The sequence below is a fragment of the Adiantum capillus-veneris genome, chromosome 16, assembly GCF_014529385.1.
Source record: "Adiantum capillus-veneris isolate H3 chromosome 16, ASM1452938v2, whole genome shotgun sequence".
Taxonomy (NCBI): domain Eukaryota; kingdom Viridiplantae; phylum Streptophyta; class Polypodiopsida; order Polypodiales; family Pteridaceae; genus Adiantum; species Adiantum capillus-veneris.
Window position 1 is genome coordinate 74012954 of NC_140946.1, and position 23060 is coordinate 74036013.

General features: G+C 40.2%; 1 protein-coding gene and 1 long non-coding RNA gene across 2 annotated transcripts; one reads left to right on the forward strand and one right to left on the reverse strand.

Annotated features, from left to right (window-relative positions):
* Window positions 1–686: 686 nt before the first annotated feature.
* On the reverse strand, window positions 687–12793 carry LOC147439281 (uncharacterized). Its single transcript, XM_086485150.1, has 6 exons — window positions 12396–12793; window positions 12265–12304; window positions 11897–12087; window positions 10048–10414; window positions 9660–9739; window positions 687–906 (listed from the first exon to the last, which is right to left on the reverse strand). The coding sequence occupies exons 1-3, from the start codon at window positions 12574–12576 to the stop codon at window positions 11898–11900; spliced, it is 411 nt and encodes a 136-aa protein (XP_086341276.1). The 5' UTR covers window positions 12577–12793; the 3' UTR covers window positions 687–906; window positions 9660–9739; window positions 10048–10414; window position 11897.
* Window positions 6089–9553, forward strand: LOC147439282 (uncharacterized). The gene is made up of 2 exons (XR_015184567.1): window positions 6089–6507; window positions 6803–9553. It is a non-coding gene; the product is annotated as an uncharacterized LOC147439282 (long non-coding RNA).
* Window positions 12794–23060: the final 10267 nt, after the last annotated feature.

Here is a 23060-nt window from a genome sequence, read left to right on the forward strand (position 1 = left end):
GCATATGCATTGTAAGAAAGATATATGGCTTGCCGTATTTCCAAAAGGCTTGCCATTGTGTTGTTTTTAGGACCACTCAGTTATTTTAGGATTTGAAAACCGCTTGCAGACATATAGAAAACACAATGGAGAGCTGTTCGGAAATACGTCAAGCCATAGAGCTTTCCCACAACGCATATACATTGTGGACAAGCTCTATGGCTTGCCGTATTGCCAAACGGCTCGCCATGGTGTTATTTTCAGGGCTGCTTAGCTATTTTAGGACTTGAAAACTGCTCGCAAACATATAAACAACACAATGTTGAGACGTTGGCAATATGAAAAGCCATAGAGCTTGCCCACTATGCATATGCGTTGTGGGTAAGCTTTATGGCTTGTCGTATTGACGAACGGATCGCAATTGTGTTGTTTTTAATATGCGTTGTGGGTAAGCGCTATGGCTTGCTATATTGTCGAATGTAGCTTAACCTAACCTAACCTAACCTAATATAACTTAACCTAATGTAGCTTAACTTAATCTAACCTAACATATAATCTAACCTAACAACATAGCTTAAATTAACGTAACCTAACATATAAGATAACCTAACCTAACCTAATCTAACTTGACTTATAACTTAAACTTAACCTAAAACATAAACCCCATTAATTGCATAATTTCAAAACCGACATAATTCTAAACAAAATTTCTTCAAAACAAGATTTTTTCATAAACCAAAATAAATTTTTTTCATGCCATAATTTCTTTTAAAGCATTGAAAGTGTAAAGCATTCAAAGTTTAAAGCATGAAATTTTCTTTTATTAATATACAAAGTAATTTAAATAAATTTCATATGCATTTAAAGGTTCGAGCACTCATATTCCTCCTATTTGAGAAATGAAAGTTGTTGTAAAAGTCCTGGAACCTGCAAAAACACTCACACAAACACAAAGTTAAACCCTAAACCCTAAATCTACAAGTAAACATGAAAACAATCTCACCTTACAGATGTAGTATGCAAAATAAGTGAGAGAGAGTAAAAGAAATAGAAAAAGTAAAATGTACTTAGCTTAAAGATCGCGTTGGCATCCAGTCCAGAATGGTAATGTGCAAGGAAATTGCCAAAAAAGTGAGCGATAGACGGTTGGTCCGTGAGTCGATCAAGTTCGCAGCATCCAATTTCCCGTATCCCAAAAACAAGGGCAATACAATCAGCAATTTATGTTACTATTCACCACAAGATTGAATTGGCAGGAATGGCGGTAGTTGCAACCGATGTATCTTGAGAAAGTTTTGAAGTGGTATGGCGGTTGGTGGACATGTTGCTGATGATGGACGCAGTAATCTTTATTTAATGCTTGCCTTTGAAGTGGTTTAGATGTTAAAGGGCGGCTGAATGTTTGAGGCTAGACCGGCCAACCAAGGAGGTTTAAAGGATGAATGGATGAATAGTGGCTTAAATAAGAGGCTCAAGGTTCAATGGGCGGCCGACCACTTGAAGGGATAAATTAAGCCACACCTCTTCAAATGGAAGGTGTGAAAAACATTTTATGAAGTTGTCTCTGATCGTAGCAGGCAACAGAGGGATGTGTCATGATTGCACCCTTAAACATGAGGTTAAAATGGCATGCAATGGGCGGCCGATTGAGTAGCTAACTCAAGTGTAAGCAAAACTTTTTAATTACAATTGTGTGGACAAAAAATTGGTGGTCGACAGAGGGTTGATAGCATCTGTGTGGGAGGAAAAGGGGTTGATAGCGACTAGTGTGTAGGCACTCTTGGGCTGCAAGGTAGAAGGGAAAAACTGTTGGACAATCAGGGCGCTTCCTTTGATACCATTTCCTGCAGTCTTTGGTGGATGTCCATAGAAGACATGTTTGCATGCAAGAAGCATTTCCCGCATAGTCTCCTCCAATTGCCTCTTGAAATAGTCTTTATGGAAATTTATCCATGCTGTAGTGGTTTGACTGCACAAGTCGTGGTTAGGCTCCAAGGTTCGGTAAGCTTGGAGCTCAACACCAATTTTGAAAAGCCTGATGGTCCACGGATGGTTTAGTTTCCATCTGCTTCAAGTTCTCGTATAATGCTTGAAAACTCTCATAAGGTTCTTGAAGCCGTCCTCTTGCCACTATGCTTCTTGAACTCCTTTTTGTCTTCGTTCTTTTAATTCTGCCAATGCAGTTCTTCAAGAAACTCCTCAAAACACTTTGAGGCCCAATTCTTCATCACCACTTCTTCAATTTCTTCAAAATTCCTTGCTCGTTCGACTCTCACTCTACCGCATTCATAATTTGCAATTTTTAGGCATTAACTTGGAACTTGAAACTCAACTTACCGTATTTTGATGGTCGGTAAATTGAATTATTTGGTCATTTTGTCGATTGATCAAGGGATAAGCTTCAATTTGCGGGCTTGATATTGCCGATTCGCAATTTTTTCTCGAACATCTTGCTCTGATACCACTGCTGGGAGAAAGGGGGAGACCGGTTGCCTAAAACAATTCAATACTTGCTCACAATCATCACCATCAACCTATCAACCTCTTTCTCCAATTTCCAAGTGCGCGCGCGCACACACACACACACACACACACACACACACACACACACACAATAAGAGCATAGAATTGACAGAGACAAGCTCTATGAGGGTGTAAGAACATGGAAGAGAAGATGTAGACTTAATTAAGGAGTACACAACAAACGTAGAATAGCTTAAGAGAGGGGAGATGGAAAATTGGGAGCATGTACACAAGAAAGGCCTGAAATCCTAGCCCCAAACTCTACGACACCTCTCTTGTGGAGTTTGGTATTTGATATTTTGATTTATTATTGGTGCCAAAATTGGAGGCCCCTCTTTTACACTTTAGTTCCACTTTAGTTATGAGTGGTACACACTACTTATTGCATGACCCTCTTAGAGTGGGTTCTCACTGTCCTATTTACAAAGGAACCATAATGGCTTATTTCTAAAATATTTTGCTAGGATAAAATGACTAAGATAATTATTATTTGCCGGTGCCTCCTCGTCAACTCCTAGAGTTCCAAACCATCGTGCACTCACTAGTAAAATTCAAATAGACAACACATATTAACCATTAAGACAGCTATCCCTATTACAGTTAACCACATGCAAAAAGAGGGTGCTCAATCTGGTAATACATATACATAATACATGTGCTTACATGCTAGAAAGGCTTTATGCATAGATTCTCTCTTATAAAAATCAAGGTAAGTGCAACTAGGTTCTTCTTTTATGTGTATATCTTAGTAATTCCCTGTCAATCAAGACTCAAAAAACCATGTGCATGTGGTTAACTGTAATTATGTTTTATGTGAGGCCCTAAAATTTGACTATGCTCCATATTTAACTAGCTAATGGCTATAAAGGAGTCATGTACATATTAGTTTTTCTCTTATAAAGACATGTGAAGTAATAGAGCTTGGATTAGTATATTCCATGAGCTTCCTATGTTCTAAGGCACAAAAAGGAAATTTGGGTCCAATAACTTATAATAAATTGGATAATGGTCTTCAAAGAGTTGGTCTAATGATAAGGCTTTGTCCTCTCAATCTACGGGTTGTGGATTCAAATCCTTTGTTGGGTTATCTCTAGAGGGGACACCTTGTGCTCACCTGGTGTTCACACTACTTGGGCTCTTACCCTTGGACAATCAAGTGCATCCTCCTCTTGGGGTGGGTCATCCGAGGAGGAGGTTCCTAGCTAGTTGCTACGAGATCTCTCCGTTGTTCCTAGCATGTGGTGAATCAATTAGGTGGCCATGCATGGTGATGCCTATGTGTGGATCTTGCTCGATGGTACACGGCCCTTGCCCGACCATGTTTCATGGCTAATATTTGGAAGGGACAAGCACCTCCCCCTGTGGGCCGTCTGGTACGTCAAAATTGCAAATAAATAAATTGAATAAGCCAATCCTAAGAGGAAAAATGAATTTCTTAAGTTTCTTCCGTTTTGAAAATACTACAATTTCTCATGAAGGTATTATGTAGGCCAATAGTAGCACTGTGTTGCATACTAACATTGGGTCCACCCACAACATTGTAACACCTAATCAATTAGAAAATATGCTAGTAGCTCAAAAGTATGCATTACATAAGTAGCATGTGGTGTTAGGCACGGAGGAGGGATCTATAATACCACCTCTGAGTGTGCCACCCCGACTAGAATCCTCATCCTCTTCCCCCCTGCATCCAGCTCCTCTCCATCCCTTCTCTTCTTCTTGAATAGATAGTTGTCTAGACCTCGTCCAAAATCCCATTGGCCATGTACTCGTACACTAGCAATGCCTTGTCTTTTTGGTAGCCCCAACTCTTCCTTTAACCACCACTAGTAGGAAAGTCTCATGATTATACTTGATGGTTGAGAGAGAGAGACTTACAATTGAGATTTGTAAAATCCACATGGGTATATATTAAATCTGGGTATTTACGCAAGGCCAACGGGATCATAACCCAGTTGTAAAGGAGAAATGGGTATTAAATCTGGGTATTTACACAGGGCCAATGCGATCATAACCCTGTTGTAAAGGAGAAATCTTGGAGAATATGCAACTTCACTCTAGGCTAGCATATATCTTTCATGTCTTGTGTTTGCAGCTTACACTTGTCTTTGATTCCTATAATTCGCCTAGAGTTCGAACAACAATACATATCAAAAGAATAGTGGGAATTCTAATACCTCATGCAAGATTTTTTCTTATACTCCCTACAAGCTATCCATCACAAATACTATAGTCATCGACACCTCCATTTTTTAACTTCCAAACTACAGAGCTACACACCTTCCAATTTCTCAACCGTATGAGTGTTGATTTAATTTTCTCTATTGATTTTGCGAAACATTACCTTTTTTCCAAAATTGGGAAGACCTACTAATGCTTCCACGTGACAAACTCAATAGCTTACTCCTAGAAGAAAATTTAGTTGCATCTCTTCTAAAATGGCCACATCAACCCCATATGCGCTCAAGATGACATGTTGGCCAAGGAGGGTGTCACCATCATCTTTGTCAATATCGACCCTATCCACTACCGCATTGAAGAACTTCAGCAACGGCAGCAGCACGATATTATGGCTTGCCAGATGAAGCTGGAATTATGGCAAGCCCATGTGCCCATTGAGGGCCTCGATCCCAACCACCACTTCGCTCTCCCTCTAGAGACCTTCTTTAAAGCGCAAATAAGCATTACCCCCCACCTGCGATAGCTCTTGCAACAACTCAACGGCCTCAATGCAGCCGATCAAAACCTGGCTTGCCATGCAAGCCCTTTTACCATAATCTAGTTATAGATGCCACCATGCCGGCCTCCTGCAGTCATGAGGTTGCAATTGCTGCAAATCAAGATCATCTTCACACAGGTTCTCAAGCACTCGATGCTCCTGCAGCCCTCAAAATTTCCATGTGTAAAAGCCTGCTCTGCTCTTCCTCCAGTGGCAACTAGGCAGAAGTTGCAGACGATGATGCAGAAGTAACGTCTTCTACTACAGCCCATAATAAGGGCGCTGAAGAATATGAAATTAGCTGAGACGATTCAGATGTCTCTACACAAAAAATGGGGAGGGCCAAGAGCGCCGCCCCCATCGTCTGCGCGTGCGGACGATGGAAGGGCCTCCCTTTTTTGGCCTGCCCAAAGGGCAAAGGCTATAGAGATCACTTCTCTTTTTCCTTACTAAAATATTTTTTATTTATTTTATGTTCATTTTGTGATTTTTTATCAAGCACCACTTTGTTGCATGATTAAAGTGCCTGGGAATGTGGCCACTATGCGGGTATCTAGGTGGTTGGTAAGTAGAGATTGGATTGCCCACGTGTAGCAGTTTTATTGGTTTGTGATGATTTTTGGAGGGATGGGTCTAGGTTTTCGAAGAGCTGAGCTCAAGTGGCATTTCTTTCTCGTCTGCAGCCACAACGGCAGAGTGATGGCGAGAGCTTGCAAGGTTGCTTCGGCGCAGATCCTTGTGCAGACCCCTTCAGGGCGGTGAAGATCAGCGTGTGACGCGTTCAAGGCTGAGCCTTTGCTCCACAGGGTGCAGCGCAATAACCCCCCCCCCCCCCCCCCCCCCCCCCCTCTCTCTCTCTTTGTGCGCTTTGACACGGATCTTTCCATATCTCATGGGCTGCCCATCTGCAGTCTCCATGGAACCTCAGCTCTCCGAGTTCTTATGCTAGCCCATGAGGAAAGTCGTTTGCAAACACTCAACTGTCGTGAGTTGATACTGCTCGCGAGTTTGACTGTTTGAGCGTGACCCCGAATGCGGTGCAGCAGCTGCATGTGGACCGAATACAATGCAAGAGCAAAAGTTGGCATGGTTAATGCGCAGATATATTGCAGAGGTAGCTACATTTATTTTTTCTTAGAGGTGCTATATTTTTAGCTTGCCTTGCCTTTATCACTTGTATTTTCTGTATCTAGTTTTGCTTCGGATTGCAGGGCAGTTGAAGCCATCGAGGTGGGTTTGTTGGGATGCAGCCGTAAGCAGTTGGCTAAGAGGAGGTGGGACTCAATGTAAGCATTAGCACTTGGAGATTAGTTAAACTAATCATTGGCATCAGATAACTTCGAGGTTTAGATAATGTCGAGGTTTCGGGTATGACTGGGGCTGTATAGCTTTGGCTATGCTTCATGTCGTTTTCTATGTTTATTTGTTTGTGTGGATTGGAATTGATAAGGGGTCCAATAGTCTGATTGTGACACAAGGAGAAGTTTGTCTGTTTTTTAGTGTTGAAATTGTTTAGAGGACTTTCGGTTTGGTGTTTTTTCATGTTATCTATGATAATAATTGTCTATTTTGACTTTGCAGATCCACTGATGAAACCTTCTGAGTACCTACACACATATCTCCATCTTAGGCCCTCATCTTGGCTATTTCTGCAGATCTTACCTTGTTTAATTCTGGTTTGTGGCTGTTGAAGAAGCTGAAGAATTCTCTTTGTATTCACCAGTTGACATTCACTGATGGAGCTAGTATCTAGGATTGTTTTCTCTTTAAGTGGAGTGAGCGAAAGACTTTTGAGTATTTTTAGAATGTTTTGCTACTCACCTGCTCAGGTTCGATGAAATCTTGGAGCAGAATACTTTTCTTTTTAGACTCCCGTGATAGCATCCTTGATGCTTAAGATTGGTTATGTTTTTTATATTATTCACTCTTTCCTTGGAAATGTGAGAAGTAGCACCCTTGTTTCCATCTCCTGCTGTCTTGTGTTTATGGTTAGTGTTTTGTATATAGTATGTGTCAAGTTCTTGTTGTCCTTGAGTATTCTGTTATGTCTCGACAAGCAAAGCAATAGAGTCTTTTATTTATGACTTGCTCTTAGTTTATCAGGGATTTCGGGGATTTGTTGTGATGTACTCACTTGCTATTCATCTCTAGATGGACAGAGATAAAATAAAAACTGACTGAGCATTAAAATGAATGGTATACTCTTCTACATTTAAGCTGTGATGATGATCATATACCCAACTATGGATTCACGTCCGTTATGTTGTTGGGTGTTTGTTCTGAGCTTATAGGAGAGGAAAGACAAATGTCAAGGCGGAATTTAGTTGCACTTATGGATAATTCCATTTAATAATTTCTTTAAATTCTGTTTTGTTGCTAGTATGTTCCGTCTTAGCGTAAAATCCTTGTGCAAAATAGTCCTTTAGATGTCATCATTTTCTATTAAATACATATTAAAATTAAGAAAATATTATTGTACACAAGCTTAACTTGAATAATATAAATAAAGTAAGAAGATTTATATAATGTTTGAGAAATGTGCACTATTCTTATAAAAAAGATTAGGATTTTTATTTGCACTAGGTTGTTTCTATGAAGTGAAGACGTTTCAATATTTGAAATGATAAATTTGATTTTAGATTTTTTGAAACTTTTGATAATATTAAAATCTTTTGAAAAAAACATGTTGCTCATGATAAATGTACCATCCTAGTAAATATTTTTTAACAATATATTATGCCATTTTAATCCAATTTATTGTGAGATGTTCATCTCACTCTTTAATAAAAGATAAATAAAACCCGCATTGTTGCCAACTCAGGTTGTAAAGACACCCTCCAAAAACGTGTATTTTAGTTTAGCAACATGAAATGATATTTTCTCACTTATGAGAAGATATTTCATCATCTTCTTATTGCAATCTCTCTGCCTTGGTTATTATGTTGAACGTGAGGCATTGGCTCTCATCATACAAACATACAACTCTACATTTGCTTTCCACTACTTCTCTCATAGCTCCTATATAAACAACTATCTCTAGCACCAAATACATATGCTCTAGTTGCTTACTATTATAGCTTTATATACTTAATACAATGGATACACTCATGAATGGTGAGTACATTGTTAACAAGTAGCTTGAGTTGTGATTACCTTGAGCATGTGATCTCGAGCTTTGACATGAGCATATGTTTGTAGATGCTAGTTTAGATGATGCACAGTCTGAGCCCGAGTGTGTCGAAGCATCTTTGTTGCATAGAGAGCGTGAGTACGAAGTGCAATATTATGTTGATTTTTCACCTTCGATTCGAAACCTCAATCGGTCCTCTTATTCTCCCCCGCATAGCAAAAATTTAGCCGATGGAGAGTTGATCAATCTGACTCAGTCCTTGTGGGTATTGTGTTTCCCTTTTATGTTCTTAATTCATTTCATCTATTGGCAGGCCTTGTGATTTGTCGTTCCTAACTACAAGCCCCCGCATATTTTGAGGGAACAATCGCTGACAATCTCAAAAAAACTTTTTAAATGAAACAAGTGACACAAAGAAGAACGCGATCGACTAGGGGCAGTCGCTTATCGCCCCATAATAATAGCGAAGAGATAATCACCCCCAATGCCAACAATGCACAAAAATCTCTCTCTCTCTCTCTCTCTCTCTCTCTCTCTATCTCTCTCTCTCTCTCTCCAAAAGAAGGGAGGGCCAAGAGCCCCCCCATCATCCGCGCGCACGTGGACGATGAGAGAGCTGTTCACCCTCCCCTTTTTTCATAAAATAGAGGAGCTAGTCTTGCTTGGTGGGCATAGCTACAGAACATCTATAGAACATAGCAGGACATACAAAAATTAAGCAGCAAAGTAAAGAAGGCCGTCACTAACTTGCCAATGACGGCACTGCCTGAGAGAGAGATAGAGAGCGCACATGCGCTCAATCCGGTGAAGAAGTGGTCACTGCTTTCTGCCGGTGGCCATGGTTGCTTATGAGCACATGCAGACGTTCTAGTGAGACAAAGGAAGAGAGAGAGCGTGCTCTGACACAGTGCAGGAAAGGGCTCACCAATAAAGGACCCTCCCTCCAAGCAAACGGTGCTTCACCGCCAGTGACCGTTAGGACCAAGGGTAATCAGTCCCGATGGCAACGATCAGCTGCCGATGGCTTTGCGATTGAACTGGACAAGTGCGTGCACTGTTGGCAGTGGGCCAAGGGTGATTTTATACCTTTTTCGACGTCGACGGCACTGCATGTGCGTGCCCAGAGAGAGAGAGAGAGAGAGAGAGAGAGAGAGAGAGAGAGAGAGAGAGAGAGAGAGAGAGAGAGAGAGAGAGAGAGAGAATTGCTTACACACAATGCTCAGAGGAAAAGAGAGAGAGAGAGAGAGAGTCATTTTTTTGCATTGATTCGATTGAGAGACAAAGAGAGAGAGACGTGTAACAGCATACCTTGTAGTCCTTGCTCTTGTCTATCCTTGAGTCTATTTGTGTTGGCACTATCGACAAATTAGCTCAAGCGCTATTTTTACCTTGAGCGTGGCTCCAAAGAAACAAGAAAATGGTTAGAGCTAAAATAAAGATGCACAAGCTGCATTCACTATTGTAATTCACTACTTGTGCATTCACTATTGTAATACACCACATGCATTGGCTTGCACCCGTATGCAAAGAGTTGTGTGTGTAATTAAAAGGTGCAGATGTTAATCGACATGAGTGTATAGTTCTCGAAACAGCATTCAAATAAACCGAACCAAAGGAAGTAATGTCCGAAATTCTACAACAAGCAAATGGATAAAGGATCAACGAACTGGAATAAGAAATGAAGTGCTTTACTGACCTACAATGTTGTACTGGTGCTTTTCGATTGTCCAATTCATAAGCCGATATTTGAGTCAAGCTAGAAAAAAGAAATGTGAATAGTTAAACATATCATCTTGCAATGAAACGTCACATATCGAAACTGAAAAGTATATTGTGCACGTCATGCATAGGTGCCATACAAAAGTATGGTGGAGAGCTGGCACTGTGGTCTCTCCAAAAATTATAAGAAACGGAAGCCGTGCCCTGCCCCGTAGCGTTTATGTGTTGCGCCAAGCAAACACATAGGCATGGAAAATTGGATGTTGATAATGGACCTTGCAGTATTGTTGAGCTGGAATCGAACTTGTCCAATCAAAACGTTCAGTGTTGTGATTATATGTCCTCTATGCCATACACAAAACACGCATTAAGGAAAATACAAAAGATGTAGGATATTGATTAAGCCTAAAGAGAAGCAGATCTAACTTTATGTTCTATATCCTCTGATCAGTATTAGCCTCTCTCTCTCTCTCTCTCTCTCTCTCTCTGTCTCTCTCTATGTGTGTGTGTGCGTGCATAGTGTATGTGTGTGCGTGTGTGTTTTGTAAGCTACTTCGGTCAACAATATTTTTTTCTTGCCTCCTTACTGACTAACGCACGTTTTGAGTTCGGTGTCCCCATAGCAGAAGGCACCATACTCTCTCTGCTCCTCAATTACCCAAACACAGATCAGACGAACTACTACTATGTGACGCTCATGGTGATTAGTAAGGATGGAATTTCGCTCGATGTCATTCATCTTTGAAACAAAGTCAAAAACTGGTGAAGATGGTGTCATATTTAACGATTATTATAAAGCCCATACTAACTTGCATTCAGTTGCCTAATGGGCATTGCCACAAACTAGAACTTGTAAATGCCCCACGTTATAATTTTCACCAAGTCAACCCATGTTTCAAGGCAATACAACACCAAATTTATCAATCCATTTACCGTATGTTATTTCCAAGGTAATCAAGGTCTCAATCAAGTAACAACTCTCTTCAGCACTTCCCAAAGGTGAAGATGTAATGAGTGTGTGTTCGTGGCCATAGAGACCGCATACTCAAGCTTGTCACGAAAACAAGTGTAAAAGATCTATTGATGCCCTTTACCTTCAAGGCATTTGTGACGATCTCGCTTTCAATAGCATTAGATTTGTTTTCTGCATTGAACTATGTTTTTGAACTCCCAAAAGTCCCGTGCTTTGAGCGATAATAAGCAATAAGAATCTCTAAAGATCCATCATTTTTGGGTCTCCAATAACCACTTTCAAGCTCTCACGGGAGTCCCTGCTCTTTCATAATATAAGGAGAGACTTCTCAAAGTTCTATTGTAATTTGTAAACTAGTGTTCTAAAATGTACGATCTATCTAGCAGTTAGCACTCTCCAAATTTCAAAATGGCAGTCGTCCCGCCAAGCTAGACAATGTATTATGTACCGCTCATACAACACTTTCACTATGCATCTCATGTGCCAGAGCTCGTAAATGACCCGCTACCGGCTGCAACCTTTGGACATCCATCATGGACCTTCCGGGCCTCCATCGCAAGCCGTTCCCACGCCCTAAGTCCTTCTTGGCAGGCCATCAACAACATATAGGAAGGTGATATATATATTTCCACTACCTTTATTTATTGCGTTAATATCATTCTTCTCCCTTTAATTGCTCTCCTCTCATACGTCGTGTCTGCGTACACACTGGCGTCTATGCACAATCTTTGCAAGGGACGGAAGGATCGATCTAGCGGTCGTTGAGAACAGGTGTCTCCCTCGCAACTCTTCCACGTAGCCTCCCTTCACTCTCTCTCTCTCTCTCTCTCTATATATATATATATATACTTACTTTAATTGGTGCTTGTAGGCTTCATCCTCTTTGCATATTCTAAAGCCTTTGGAGTAGTATCCTGATGGACGTCAAGGTCACAATGCTTCAAATGTTCGAGGATCTTTGAGCACCACTTCCCGTAGCAAGAGTCAAACTCAGCACCACCGGCCTCCTCTTTGACAATGGCCACATGGTAAGGCTCCGAATAGCTGCATGCATGCAGATTCAAAGGGCTTAGAAAAGCATTGGCACCCATGGAGCTACAAGTTTGGCTCAATTGAAATTGGACAAGAGCGCCAGATAATTGTTGCTTGGATGTGCTCTGTAGATTGCACACAATAACATCTGACTCAAAACCTCTGAAAGATCACCAGTTTTAATTATACCTTGTCCATTCAGAATTAATGTTATTGCAGTGAAGAGCTCCTTGCTAACTGCAACAAATTCTTGCAAAAGCTTCTCAACATCTCTATGTTCTATGAGCAGCTTTGTCAAGGCAATCCATGATGGTAAAGACCTTGAAGAGCAACCGAATACAGCGTCCGTGATTCCTCTTTGCTATCAAAATTTGCACATGCAAGAAAAGTCATACAGTAGTCTGTGAAATCGTGAAATAGGAGGTGGTTAGCGGCTCGTAGCAACCGAAGGATAACATTGAATTTTTCTTTTGATGAATGAGGAAGAGCAGGACTGAACATAATTGGAGGGAAGAGTGGAATCCGAGCAGGGCAAGGAGATCTCGCATCGAGGTGGCGGTGATGGTGAGCGTGGGCTATCCTTTGCCATGGCTCGCTGATCAGAAGATCCTAGAAGTAGGGGATAGAGGAGACGAGGGCAGAGGGCACACACATGCACGAGAAAAGGAGTTGTTGGATGAGCAGGACCGGCCTTTCCTTGCTCATCATCGGGAGATAAAATACACACCTTTACGTCGCAAGCTGCGTGTTCCACATCCAGACTTCCTCAGAAGATCAACTTCCATTGGATTAAGATCCGTAGTGTGTGCTCAAGATTAGTCCAAGTGGCTCAATATGGTGGCCTTATTTGAAAAAGGGACCTTGGGCTCACCAAGTAAATATTTTATACAAAAAAGGCAAAAATGCATCCTTCATAGCCGGCATGGCTTTACAGATTTGCATAAAAATAAAAGAGCAGCGAGCCAGAGCCTTCTAGTTGTCCGAGCACGCGTGGACCATGGGAAGGATCTGGTGCCCTCCCTTTTTCCTGAATGCAAAATGTCCATCGAGACTCAATTTTGAAAAATTAAAAGAATGCACAAGCTCCATTGAATTACAATAAGAAGGTTAAATCTAAAACTCTTGGGATAAAAGACGGCTAAGAGCTTCCCGATCATTCGCGTGCACACGGGTGATCAGGGAGCTCCTACCCACCTTTTTTTCCAAAATTTTGGATATTCCAAGTTATTCACATATCCAAAAACAGATTTTAATGATAGCTAGATTGAATTGGCATGAAGTATTTGTTACAATTTACTAATTAGACCAATTTTTTAAGAAAATTTTAACAAAGCCAAGATAAAGCTGATGATGGTGATGATATGCTGATCAATAGCAAAGAGAAAAATTATGGGACTCAAACCCTAAATAATCATGTTTATGTACTCCCCGTTCATGGTGTAGAAGTTGCAGATGAGGATTTAAATGATATACCCTATCAAACTCCTCTTTGTGGTCATGTCTCCAATAGTTACGAGTATGACCCTATTAACACCATTTCATAAGTAGGATACCGAGAGCTCTAAGGATGATGGAAAGGGGGAACACACCCAGCACACACAATGTTTGCCTCTCTATATTCCAGGTATTCCACTGCACCCCTATCCACACAGAATCACACACACATACTTTTCTCAAACGAACTCGTAACTACACCCAAATCAATGCGCACACACTCGTGCGGGTCAAATCTACCTCACATCCATAAACACATCAATTCCTTGTTTTCCTTGCACACAATCATCTCTCTCTCTCTCTCTCTCTCTCTCTCTCTCTCTCTCTCTTTGCACATCACACCCTCGGGGGGGCACAGTTGCCTACACACACTTGAAAACACCGCGCAACAAACTATAAGAGAAGAAAGGGGAGGGGGGACGACATCGAAAGCAATGCAATCAGAGTTTTCTTCTTCTTCACTTGATGGGCTATGGTGGAGTATACAATAACCAAAGCTCTCTCCTTCTCTGTTTGTCTGTAGCCCACTGTCGCATCCATTCCTAATACAACATAGTATAAAAACTTAAATATCTCCTAATCGGTGCAGAATTAGCCTCTATGCGTGAGATGCAAAAATGCTCAAAATGGCCTTTTACATGTACAACAATTCTTGTTTTTACAAAAAAACCAGTTTTACAAAAAAATTATAGACTAAGACTTTTTGTCCACCCTCATGCAGAGGTGTGCAGTCTCTCACACACTTTCCTTTTTACCACTAACCATATGTCTTCCTCTACCCAAGTTGCCTTGCATGTTCTAAGAGCCTTTTTACATGTAAAAGAATTTTCTTCGAGCATGGAATCTCTACGCTCAAGCCTTCATAACCACATAGAAAATACACTTCCTAGATCTCCTTGCTTATTATGGGCCTTTGTATTTGCTTTATCCCACATGCTTACATCTATAAGCATGCACATCACTGCCTGCACCCTCTGTTAGGGTCCACGAAATTTGGATGCACCATTATTGCCCAAACCCTCGTTGAACATTTATGTTCAACCAAAGGAATTATGTATTCATCTACAAACTGTAAGCACTCAAAAACACTATGAGAACACATAGAAAACCATATCTATAGTCTTATTCCTGCTTATTGTCGTAAACCCTCAAGTGGGTTGCCCAACCCCCTGCATCATAGCAAAGCCTCCACCTAGATCAAAGACATAACCCTCTTTGGGGTCCCACTCCATCAGTACTATGTCACCCCTAGTGTGCACAGACGTGCAGTCTCAGAAACAACAAGACTGCAACCTATAAGTGTGAATCCTCTGAAATCTCATGTGGAAGACTCATTTAGTCAACATTTGTCTAGAGTGTATTTCGTTTGTGAGCTTTTGTTTTTATGCTTTTACAATGGAAACTATTTTTTCTATCTTTTTTCCACTATTGTCTTTTCATCAAAGCTACACATTGATATATGTATGGCATCACAACAACTAATACTTACAAAAAAATGGATGATAAATCATGTGGGTCACATACATGTGAAGAAAATAAAGTGGATAGTGGGAAAAACTGCATAATACCATAGTATAGAAAAATTTACCAACAACCAATACATTATCCAAAAACATTACATCATAGAGGCCACAGACACAAGAGCCAACCTTAAAACAAAATTTTCATGACCTTGTGACATGCAACCATTGGGTTAATGTAAACTCCTCCATAAGGTCATAAACATACTACTAGCTGCCTCTAATATTTTTGTGTTTCTCTATGAATCCCAGGCAACCATTTTTGTTACCTCACCATTGCATATATTTAAAAAATCTCCACTTTAGCATCATAGGGTTGGATGTGAGCTACCACAATAGACCTAGAGGTGGTTGTTGCTTAGGTAGACTTCTCAAGGTTGACCAAGTTCTTAGCCCACCCAACCCACCAACGCAAGGTGGCATTGATGGTGATTGGAGTCCAATATGTTGGTCTCTTACTACAACCTTTGGTTATAGACCTTTCATCTAGTCCTATGAAAGAAATATGGCTATGGCACAAACAAGACTGTTGTGTCACAATGAGTGATGTTAGAATTACAAAACATATATGCACTACAATATAAACGCAAAAAGAAACTACTAGTTTAAGACACAATGTATAAATTTGAAAGAGGTGCATATTAGATTATTTCTTGATCAAGTCCACAAGAAGAGACAAGGGGGTTCGTTCATGTGGAATGGAAGCATGAAAATATACATGGTATCCACCGGGTCACATCATCACAATTGCCAATGCCAGAACTAACACTATTGCCATCAACTACAACTATAGCTCCTACTCTCATATGCATAGCCTCCATGATGTTCCCAAGATCATCTATATGTAATAATAACCAACCTACACCCCCTCTCTATGGAATCGCTTCACATCAAGGTCTAAGTGGGAGTAGTATATGGCCACTCTTAGCCACCCATATTGCATAAAAATGAGAATATAGCAACCAAGACCATGCACCTACTAAAAATAACTTCCAAAAAACCATACCCTTAGCCATCCATATTGCATAGAAATGAGAATATAGCAACCACAACCATGCACTTGCTAAACCAACAATCGTACTCTAAGCGTCACAAAACAATTAAGTATGAGTATTCATGGGGGATTTTATGTCTTGTGATCACATCTATAATCATATGTGTTGCATTGTGACGTGTCAATCATAAATGTTCCAACTTGGGTGAGATTACTTGGTTATGTGATCTTAGTGCATTGAGACACTCTTATAAAGATCAACATAATCTAGGTGTGATGTCTACCTTTGTTATATCAAAATGTCAAGAGCTTCGATGCGGAATGGGAATACTAAGTGAATCTCAAATTTTTGAGCTAACTTGATCGAGTTTTGCAAATCCAAACGTGGCAATTACTCTTCTTTTAAGGGGTTATGTAAAAAATTGTTGATGTGGAAACCACTGAGATAGGTTTGAATAATATCCTAACCTTGACCATATTATAGCTAGGAGCTGAAGATAAAGAGAATTAGTATTAAAATCCTAAGTGTAACTAATTTATTGAGCTAGCTGAGGGGGCGTAAACCCCCAAAAGATAAGAAGAGCTTGTAGAAGGGGGTTACTATTAAAATCCTAACCTAAACTAACTTACATAGCTATTGAGGGGGCTAAAACCCCAAAAGATAAAAAGAAACCTAGATGTATGTATATATATGCTATTGTGGTGGAGTACACGTGTATGCCCAGATTTTTTGTTGACTAGTACAAGAAATTCCCCGATGTGTGTTGATTGCTTTTGGGGCCCAATTTTTAGCCTTTTAGCTTTTAGATGTCTTGGTTTTTGTGTACATACTTTTGGGGAGACCAAGGGCCTTAAAATATGTGCATAGGGGTCTCTCTAGTAGCACTTGGCCTTGTGAAGAAGTCGATAAGAGTCTCAGATCTTGTACCTTGTTGAAGAGGGACTCCAACACTAAGTGTTCACAAAAAATAATTTTGGCAACCATATACAATTTCATTTTAACAATTTTCCAAGAGGTAACTAGAAAATTAGAGCTAATTTTAACCAATTTAGCACCATTTCCTTCAAAATCTAGGTGAGATTTTTCATTTTCATCTTCCTCTCAACATGAACTCTTTAACTTCAAAGTGGAAGATTGCTAGCTAAGACACATTTTTCCAGAATACTGTGACCACTCCATGTCTCTCACACGATGAAGATTTATTGTAGCTTTTTACATCAGGTTCTTCACATAGCGTACAAAGATCTTTGGACCAGTGATCAACATTTTGAGTGTAAGGTTCATTAGATATTCAGCTATAGAACTAAAGAATAAAGTTACTATTCAATTTTTGCAAGTCTCTGAGAAAGAACGGTGCATCCGGTATCAAAAAGTGCTTCGAGCACTCAACAACCGCCTTGCTAGCCGTTGACAGGAGAAAGCCGGAGAAGAACACCTCTATAGCTTGGCCTCTCTGTTAGCTCGGGATTCCAAACTTATCCACTCAAACACTTGCACTTACCACTTTGAAGACCATATCTTGCTGGCAACCTAAGACTAGGTGCTCCACTAAACCACCAAAGAATAATTCACTTACTTGTGGTTGACTCCCAAAACAGATAATGAATCCCTCTCTCTTAAGTTTTTTGTATAGATTTACTACATGAAGGCTCTCGAGAGAACACTGAAGCATTGAATTCCATACTTAATAATAGGAGCATACCAGAAGACAATTAGGAGTACAAGGGACTCCCAATATAATTTTTTAGTGCATGAGAATATGGACGGATGCTGATTCATAGCGGAAAACCTTATCCGACTGGAGAGATTGAATTGCCTTTGGAGTGCTCCCTCTTGACCCCTTTGCTTCCAAGGTAAGTCTTCAACTATTGCCCAGTACAGAACACGGACACCTCCCTCTTAATTTAGTGGCAGCCTCTCCGCCCTTAACTTCAAACTCAGGTTGCCCCTGCTCTTGCAGCACCACAAAGTCTCCCTCCTCCTTTAAACGGCAGGCCCCCTTGGTTCTTTTGGCTGATGGCGTAGCTCTCTACAACTGCTCCCTTCATTCATCTCCTGTACTAGCTGCTCCTGCCCGGCCCTCTTAACCAGATGAAGAGCAGGACCATGATGGGATCCCTCTCAAGCTCGCCCTTGTGCGATGCATACCAAACGGCCCTTCCAATGGCTTTGCAACTGGCCCACCCTTGCAATAGGTAATCTCCCTCAGTAGCTTCCTGTAGCCCTCAGTCCTCAAAGGCGTGCCTCTCTCCTGTATAGCCGATCTCCCTCACCCCTGGCGCACCTCCTCTTGGCTCCTTTGCAGCACCACCTAGCCTGGCCATGAGAGCCTCTTCCTTCCCCTCTCTGGTGATTGCAGCCCCTCCCCTTTTCTTGCAGAGTCTTGGCTTCGAGAGCTTCCCTCTCCACCTCCTCGCTCATCCTCTCTATGCTCTCTCCAACTGCTCCCTCTTCGCGGCGGCTTTTCACGTGCAGCCCCTGCTCGTCATCATTGCAAAAACGCCCCAAAAAAATCATTTTTCAAAATAGGGCTCGATTCCCACCAAGTGGCATTGATCGACTGCACTTCGTCGCTTCCCAACTTTGACCTCACTGCGGTTAAATGCCAACCATGGATTGGAGAACCATACACTCTGTAGCTCTAGCCCCATTTATCATACACAGACACTGCCACCTAGCTAAGAACCTACCCCGCAACTTGTATCTCGTCACCATCTAGAAGGGTGGATTCTCTTCATTGAGGCCTTATACAAAAGTTGCACATGATGCTGAATCATAGATACTCCCGAGCTTTCTCGACGTCCGCATAGGAAATGACGCTCACTCAATGCATCAATTCTTTGCAAACTTAGTCAAATAACAAGCTATAGACCATAGCTAAGAGCACACATCCAAAAACTGGCATTGCCCAACATGTACAAGCAGCCACACTGTCACACTCAAAAGTGGAAAAAGCAAGCACACCATATATACATGAGCCGACAAAATTCAAACCAAAAAACTCCTATCATAGTTTGCCAACCGATACTCACTCCACCGGGATCCCACACATAAAAACTTGGCCTTCCATGCATTAAATTTGTAACCAAACCTCCACCTGGCTCCCAAGGAAATTTCAAAATCTTGCCATGCATTAACATCACACCAGAAAACATGTCATAAACTCTGTCATCCTCATGCATATGAATGTTAAAAACACTTTCTTTTGATAAATCAGGAATATTGCAACTCCTATTAAACGAGTTGATACTGTGATCTATGAACCGGAGCTATAAGCTTCCAAATTGTATCAATTTATCATTAGTTAGAGATCCTAGATGATTAGTTTTTGATGTAAGAAACCTTGACTAAGTTATAAAAGCCAATTTTGTAAAGTTATTATGAAGTTTTTGGATAAGAAATACACAGCGTGAGCTTACGACGCTCTCTTAACTCCTTCCCCTGCTTCTATCTCCCTTGTCGATTGTCATATTGAAGTGTCGCCTGTTGCATTGCAACCACAGGTAAGAGATCTACACATTGACGTAAACATATCATGATAAATTGTAGCTTTTGATGTCGCCAACCCGCCTAATTTCGTCATAAGTAGGAATTTAAGCTAAGAAATCACAAAGTGAGTATAGGTGGGTATGGGGCATGATTGCTAATCATTTAGATGCATTCAGGGTCAGAAACAATTTTTAAATCTCGCTGCTATTAATAGTCGCATGTTTTGCAACTCATCAAAGTGAGATTTGAGACCATAAGCATGTGTGCTTCGGTCTTATATACTTGTCATAGAAGTTTTATATCATTTGGATGTTGTTTGATGCTGTAACGGTCATGTTTTGCTTGCCAATTAACGACTAGCTTTTGATGACTTAGGTCATTTGATTGTAGCTTGTGTTAGATGCAACTTGTCTATTATTTTCCAAGAGATTGACACCCTCTTGTAGTCTCCATGCACTAGTCGAATCAGGTTCTTCCTATGTATTGACAATTATGTTCGTGGTTCTTGCTATGTCTACAATACGATAAGAGTGAGGTTAGGAAACCCATCCACAAGTTCAAGGCATAAATATTTCCCTAATCTTGCATGCGGACTTTGTAAAGAGGGAATCTCCATTCCTTTGTTAGCTCGAGTGCTTACTCAAGAAAGATTTGTGAGAATTTCTTGGGAGCATTAGAGGAGAGAATTCCTTTGAGTTATACTTTTCTAAAAATAATAGATATGATATTATTATGTCTCTTTTAGAAAATAAAGTTAGTTGAAAGTCTAGTGAGAAAAAAAAGACTCTAATGCTTAGCTGCCCCTAGTTTATGGCAAGTATATATCTACTAAGTAATTTAGATAAATAAAATCTAAAAACAATCAAGAACAAGTAGCTTTATGGGGTGACTAGGGAGTAGTTATCATTATTATGTCACCATCCAACATGCATGCTACTTATATAAGCACGATCACCATGTAACATGCATGTTACTTATAAACATATGATCTTCAAGTACCTATGGATAAAGAGAGTGCTTCTACTCTCTCTAGGACATATTAGCCTTGTATTATAAAGAACTTAAAATAAACGAATTGAAGCTTGAAAGTACATTGCGGTTAATGGATTAATGAGGTCATTAGTTAAGAGTTGAATCAAATCATATTTCTCTAAGGAATAAATATGTGCTTATGAAATTAGGTAAATCAAATTCATAGTAGGAAGATAAAAATGAAATTGTGACCTTTAGTGTGTGTAGGTTAGAGACCTCCTTTCTTGGAGTATTGTTGAAGAGGCTTGATGAGTTAGGGAGCCCTTCTCTTACTCACCTTCAAATTGACATCCATGCCCTAGCTATGCAAGAAGAACTTGGTGCAGGAGAACAACATAAGAAGAAGAACATCAAGCTATGGCAAGCTTGAGCACTAAGAGAGAGAAGAAGTGGTGTGTGTGAAGCTTGTCTATGGTTTCCACATAAGAATTTTGGCTAAGGCTTTTCCAAGCTTGGAGAGGTGGTGTGTGTAAGAGGTGTGACATCTTGAAAAAAATGAGAAGAGAGGTGTAAAATGAAAGGGAAAGCTCTCCCTTTATGCACTTTTTTATAAGATTTTTTGATAAGTGCTTTCTAATTATCGTTATTTCTTATTACTTATCTTCTTATAAAAAAATTCTTCTACAAAATTTTATTTCCTTTCTCTTCATCAAAGCTACTTATACAAGCTACCTAGTCTCTTATCACTTATCTCCGGAGGTGTGGTGGTGGTGGTGGGGGGGGGGGGGGGGGGGGGGGGGGGGGGGGGGGGGGGGTGTGTGGTGGTGCTACAATAAAAAAATATATATCACGTAGATTCAAAGTAGGGATTTTTTTTAAATGTATTTTCTCACATTTTCACGTATAGAAGGGTGTTGAAAAAATGAGCTTGGAAAAAAATTTATACATTGAATAGGAAAAGGGTCCCTTTTATTGGAAAAAAATTTACAACTAAGGGGTTTTATAAATATTCCTTGAACACACATGATAAATAGGTTTTACATATAGCGACACCCACCTCCCCCCCCCAAGTCACTTATCTAAGATCCTTATACAAGTTATCTACTCTCATATCACTTATCTAAGCTTCTTATATGTGTTATGTATTCCCTTGACTTTACTCATGCAAATAAACCCGGCATCGGCATCATTGATTGGGGCATGATGCTTAGAAATCCATCCAAGCACGTATTAAATAATTATTTGCATCGGAGCTCTCAATCGGACTTTGCAATTTTGGAGGCACAATCAACAGGGAATGAGAGATTGCACAACGACCGTGGATTGCTCCAGAAATATATGATCCACGGTGCACAAATGCATACACAAAATCAAGGGACATTTATGCGTTAGGCTTTATTCGACATGGTGGGAGTGCAGAAGCTAGGAAAGTCAATTTCCGAGAAGAAGTATTTTACTGCCCCGATCAAGATGCCATGATGGATATTCAGATAAAAGTGGACTGTTGCATGAAGTTAAGAGAGTGGAAAGCTAGAAGAAATGCATCAAATATTTTAATATTTTTTGAAGAGCATTTAAAGATCTTTAACTAAGATCGTACCTAATGACAGGCAAAATAAAAGGATTTACCGAAGTGTTTATTTTGGCCAACCTAAGAGGACCTAAAATTCTATAAATTACACATGAAATTGAAACTTAGTACTAACAATGATGTGTACCTTTTGTCTTGCAATGGGACTAAAAGGATCATACAAATTCTTGTGATTCATGCAAACTACTTGACTATTCTAAAGGATGAACCTACACAATCGGTCCTCTATGGGGGCACCAAAATTGAGGCGTTCCGGGATGGGCAACAAGATAAGAAACCCCTCAAGGCTCCCATGCTGCTCAATTGGGGTTGGGGAGAATACACGCACACAAGACAATAATAAACCCACAACCAAAACCAAGAAAAGAAAGGGATACCACCTAGTTATGGATGCAAACTAGGATGAAAATAGTATGTAGCCAAACATGCAAAGAGAGTAATGCAAAATTGCCACACAAACACACACCAAACATAGTCCTTCACAATTGTAGGGATTTGGAAGAGAGTAAGGTAGAGAATACAAATTAACTTGAACAACTAGATTCTGGCCTAAAAGATTAGATGCTTCTAAGTTTAGAAAAATTAGAAAGACAACACGAAGAGGTGTAGCCGTTGTACACAATTGTACCCCAAACTATCAATCTTATTTATGAGCAAGTGAAAGCTACAAATATGATGGAGAGTAGGGCCTCAAACCATTTCTATGCACATATGAATATAATGATTTTTTTAACCTTTGAGTCACATGAATGTGGCTCAAGGAGACAAAGTTATTGAGATTGAAAGAAGAGAAAATTGATTGAATAACTCGGGAGTGCCTACATTAGTGGATAATAGAGGGTGCATATTTTACAACAAGGTAATTAGTGGTTAGTGTTAGCAATAACTAAAAAGTTAGTGATACAATTTACAATGGGTAGAATG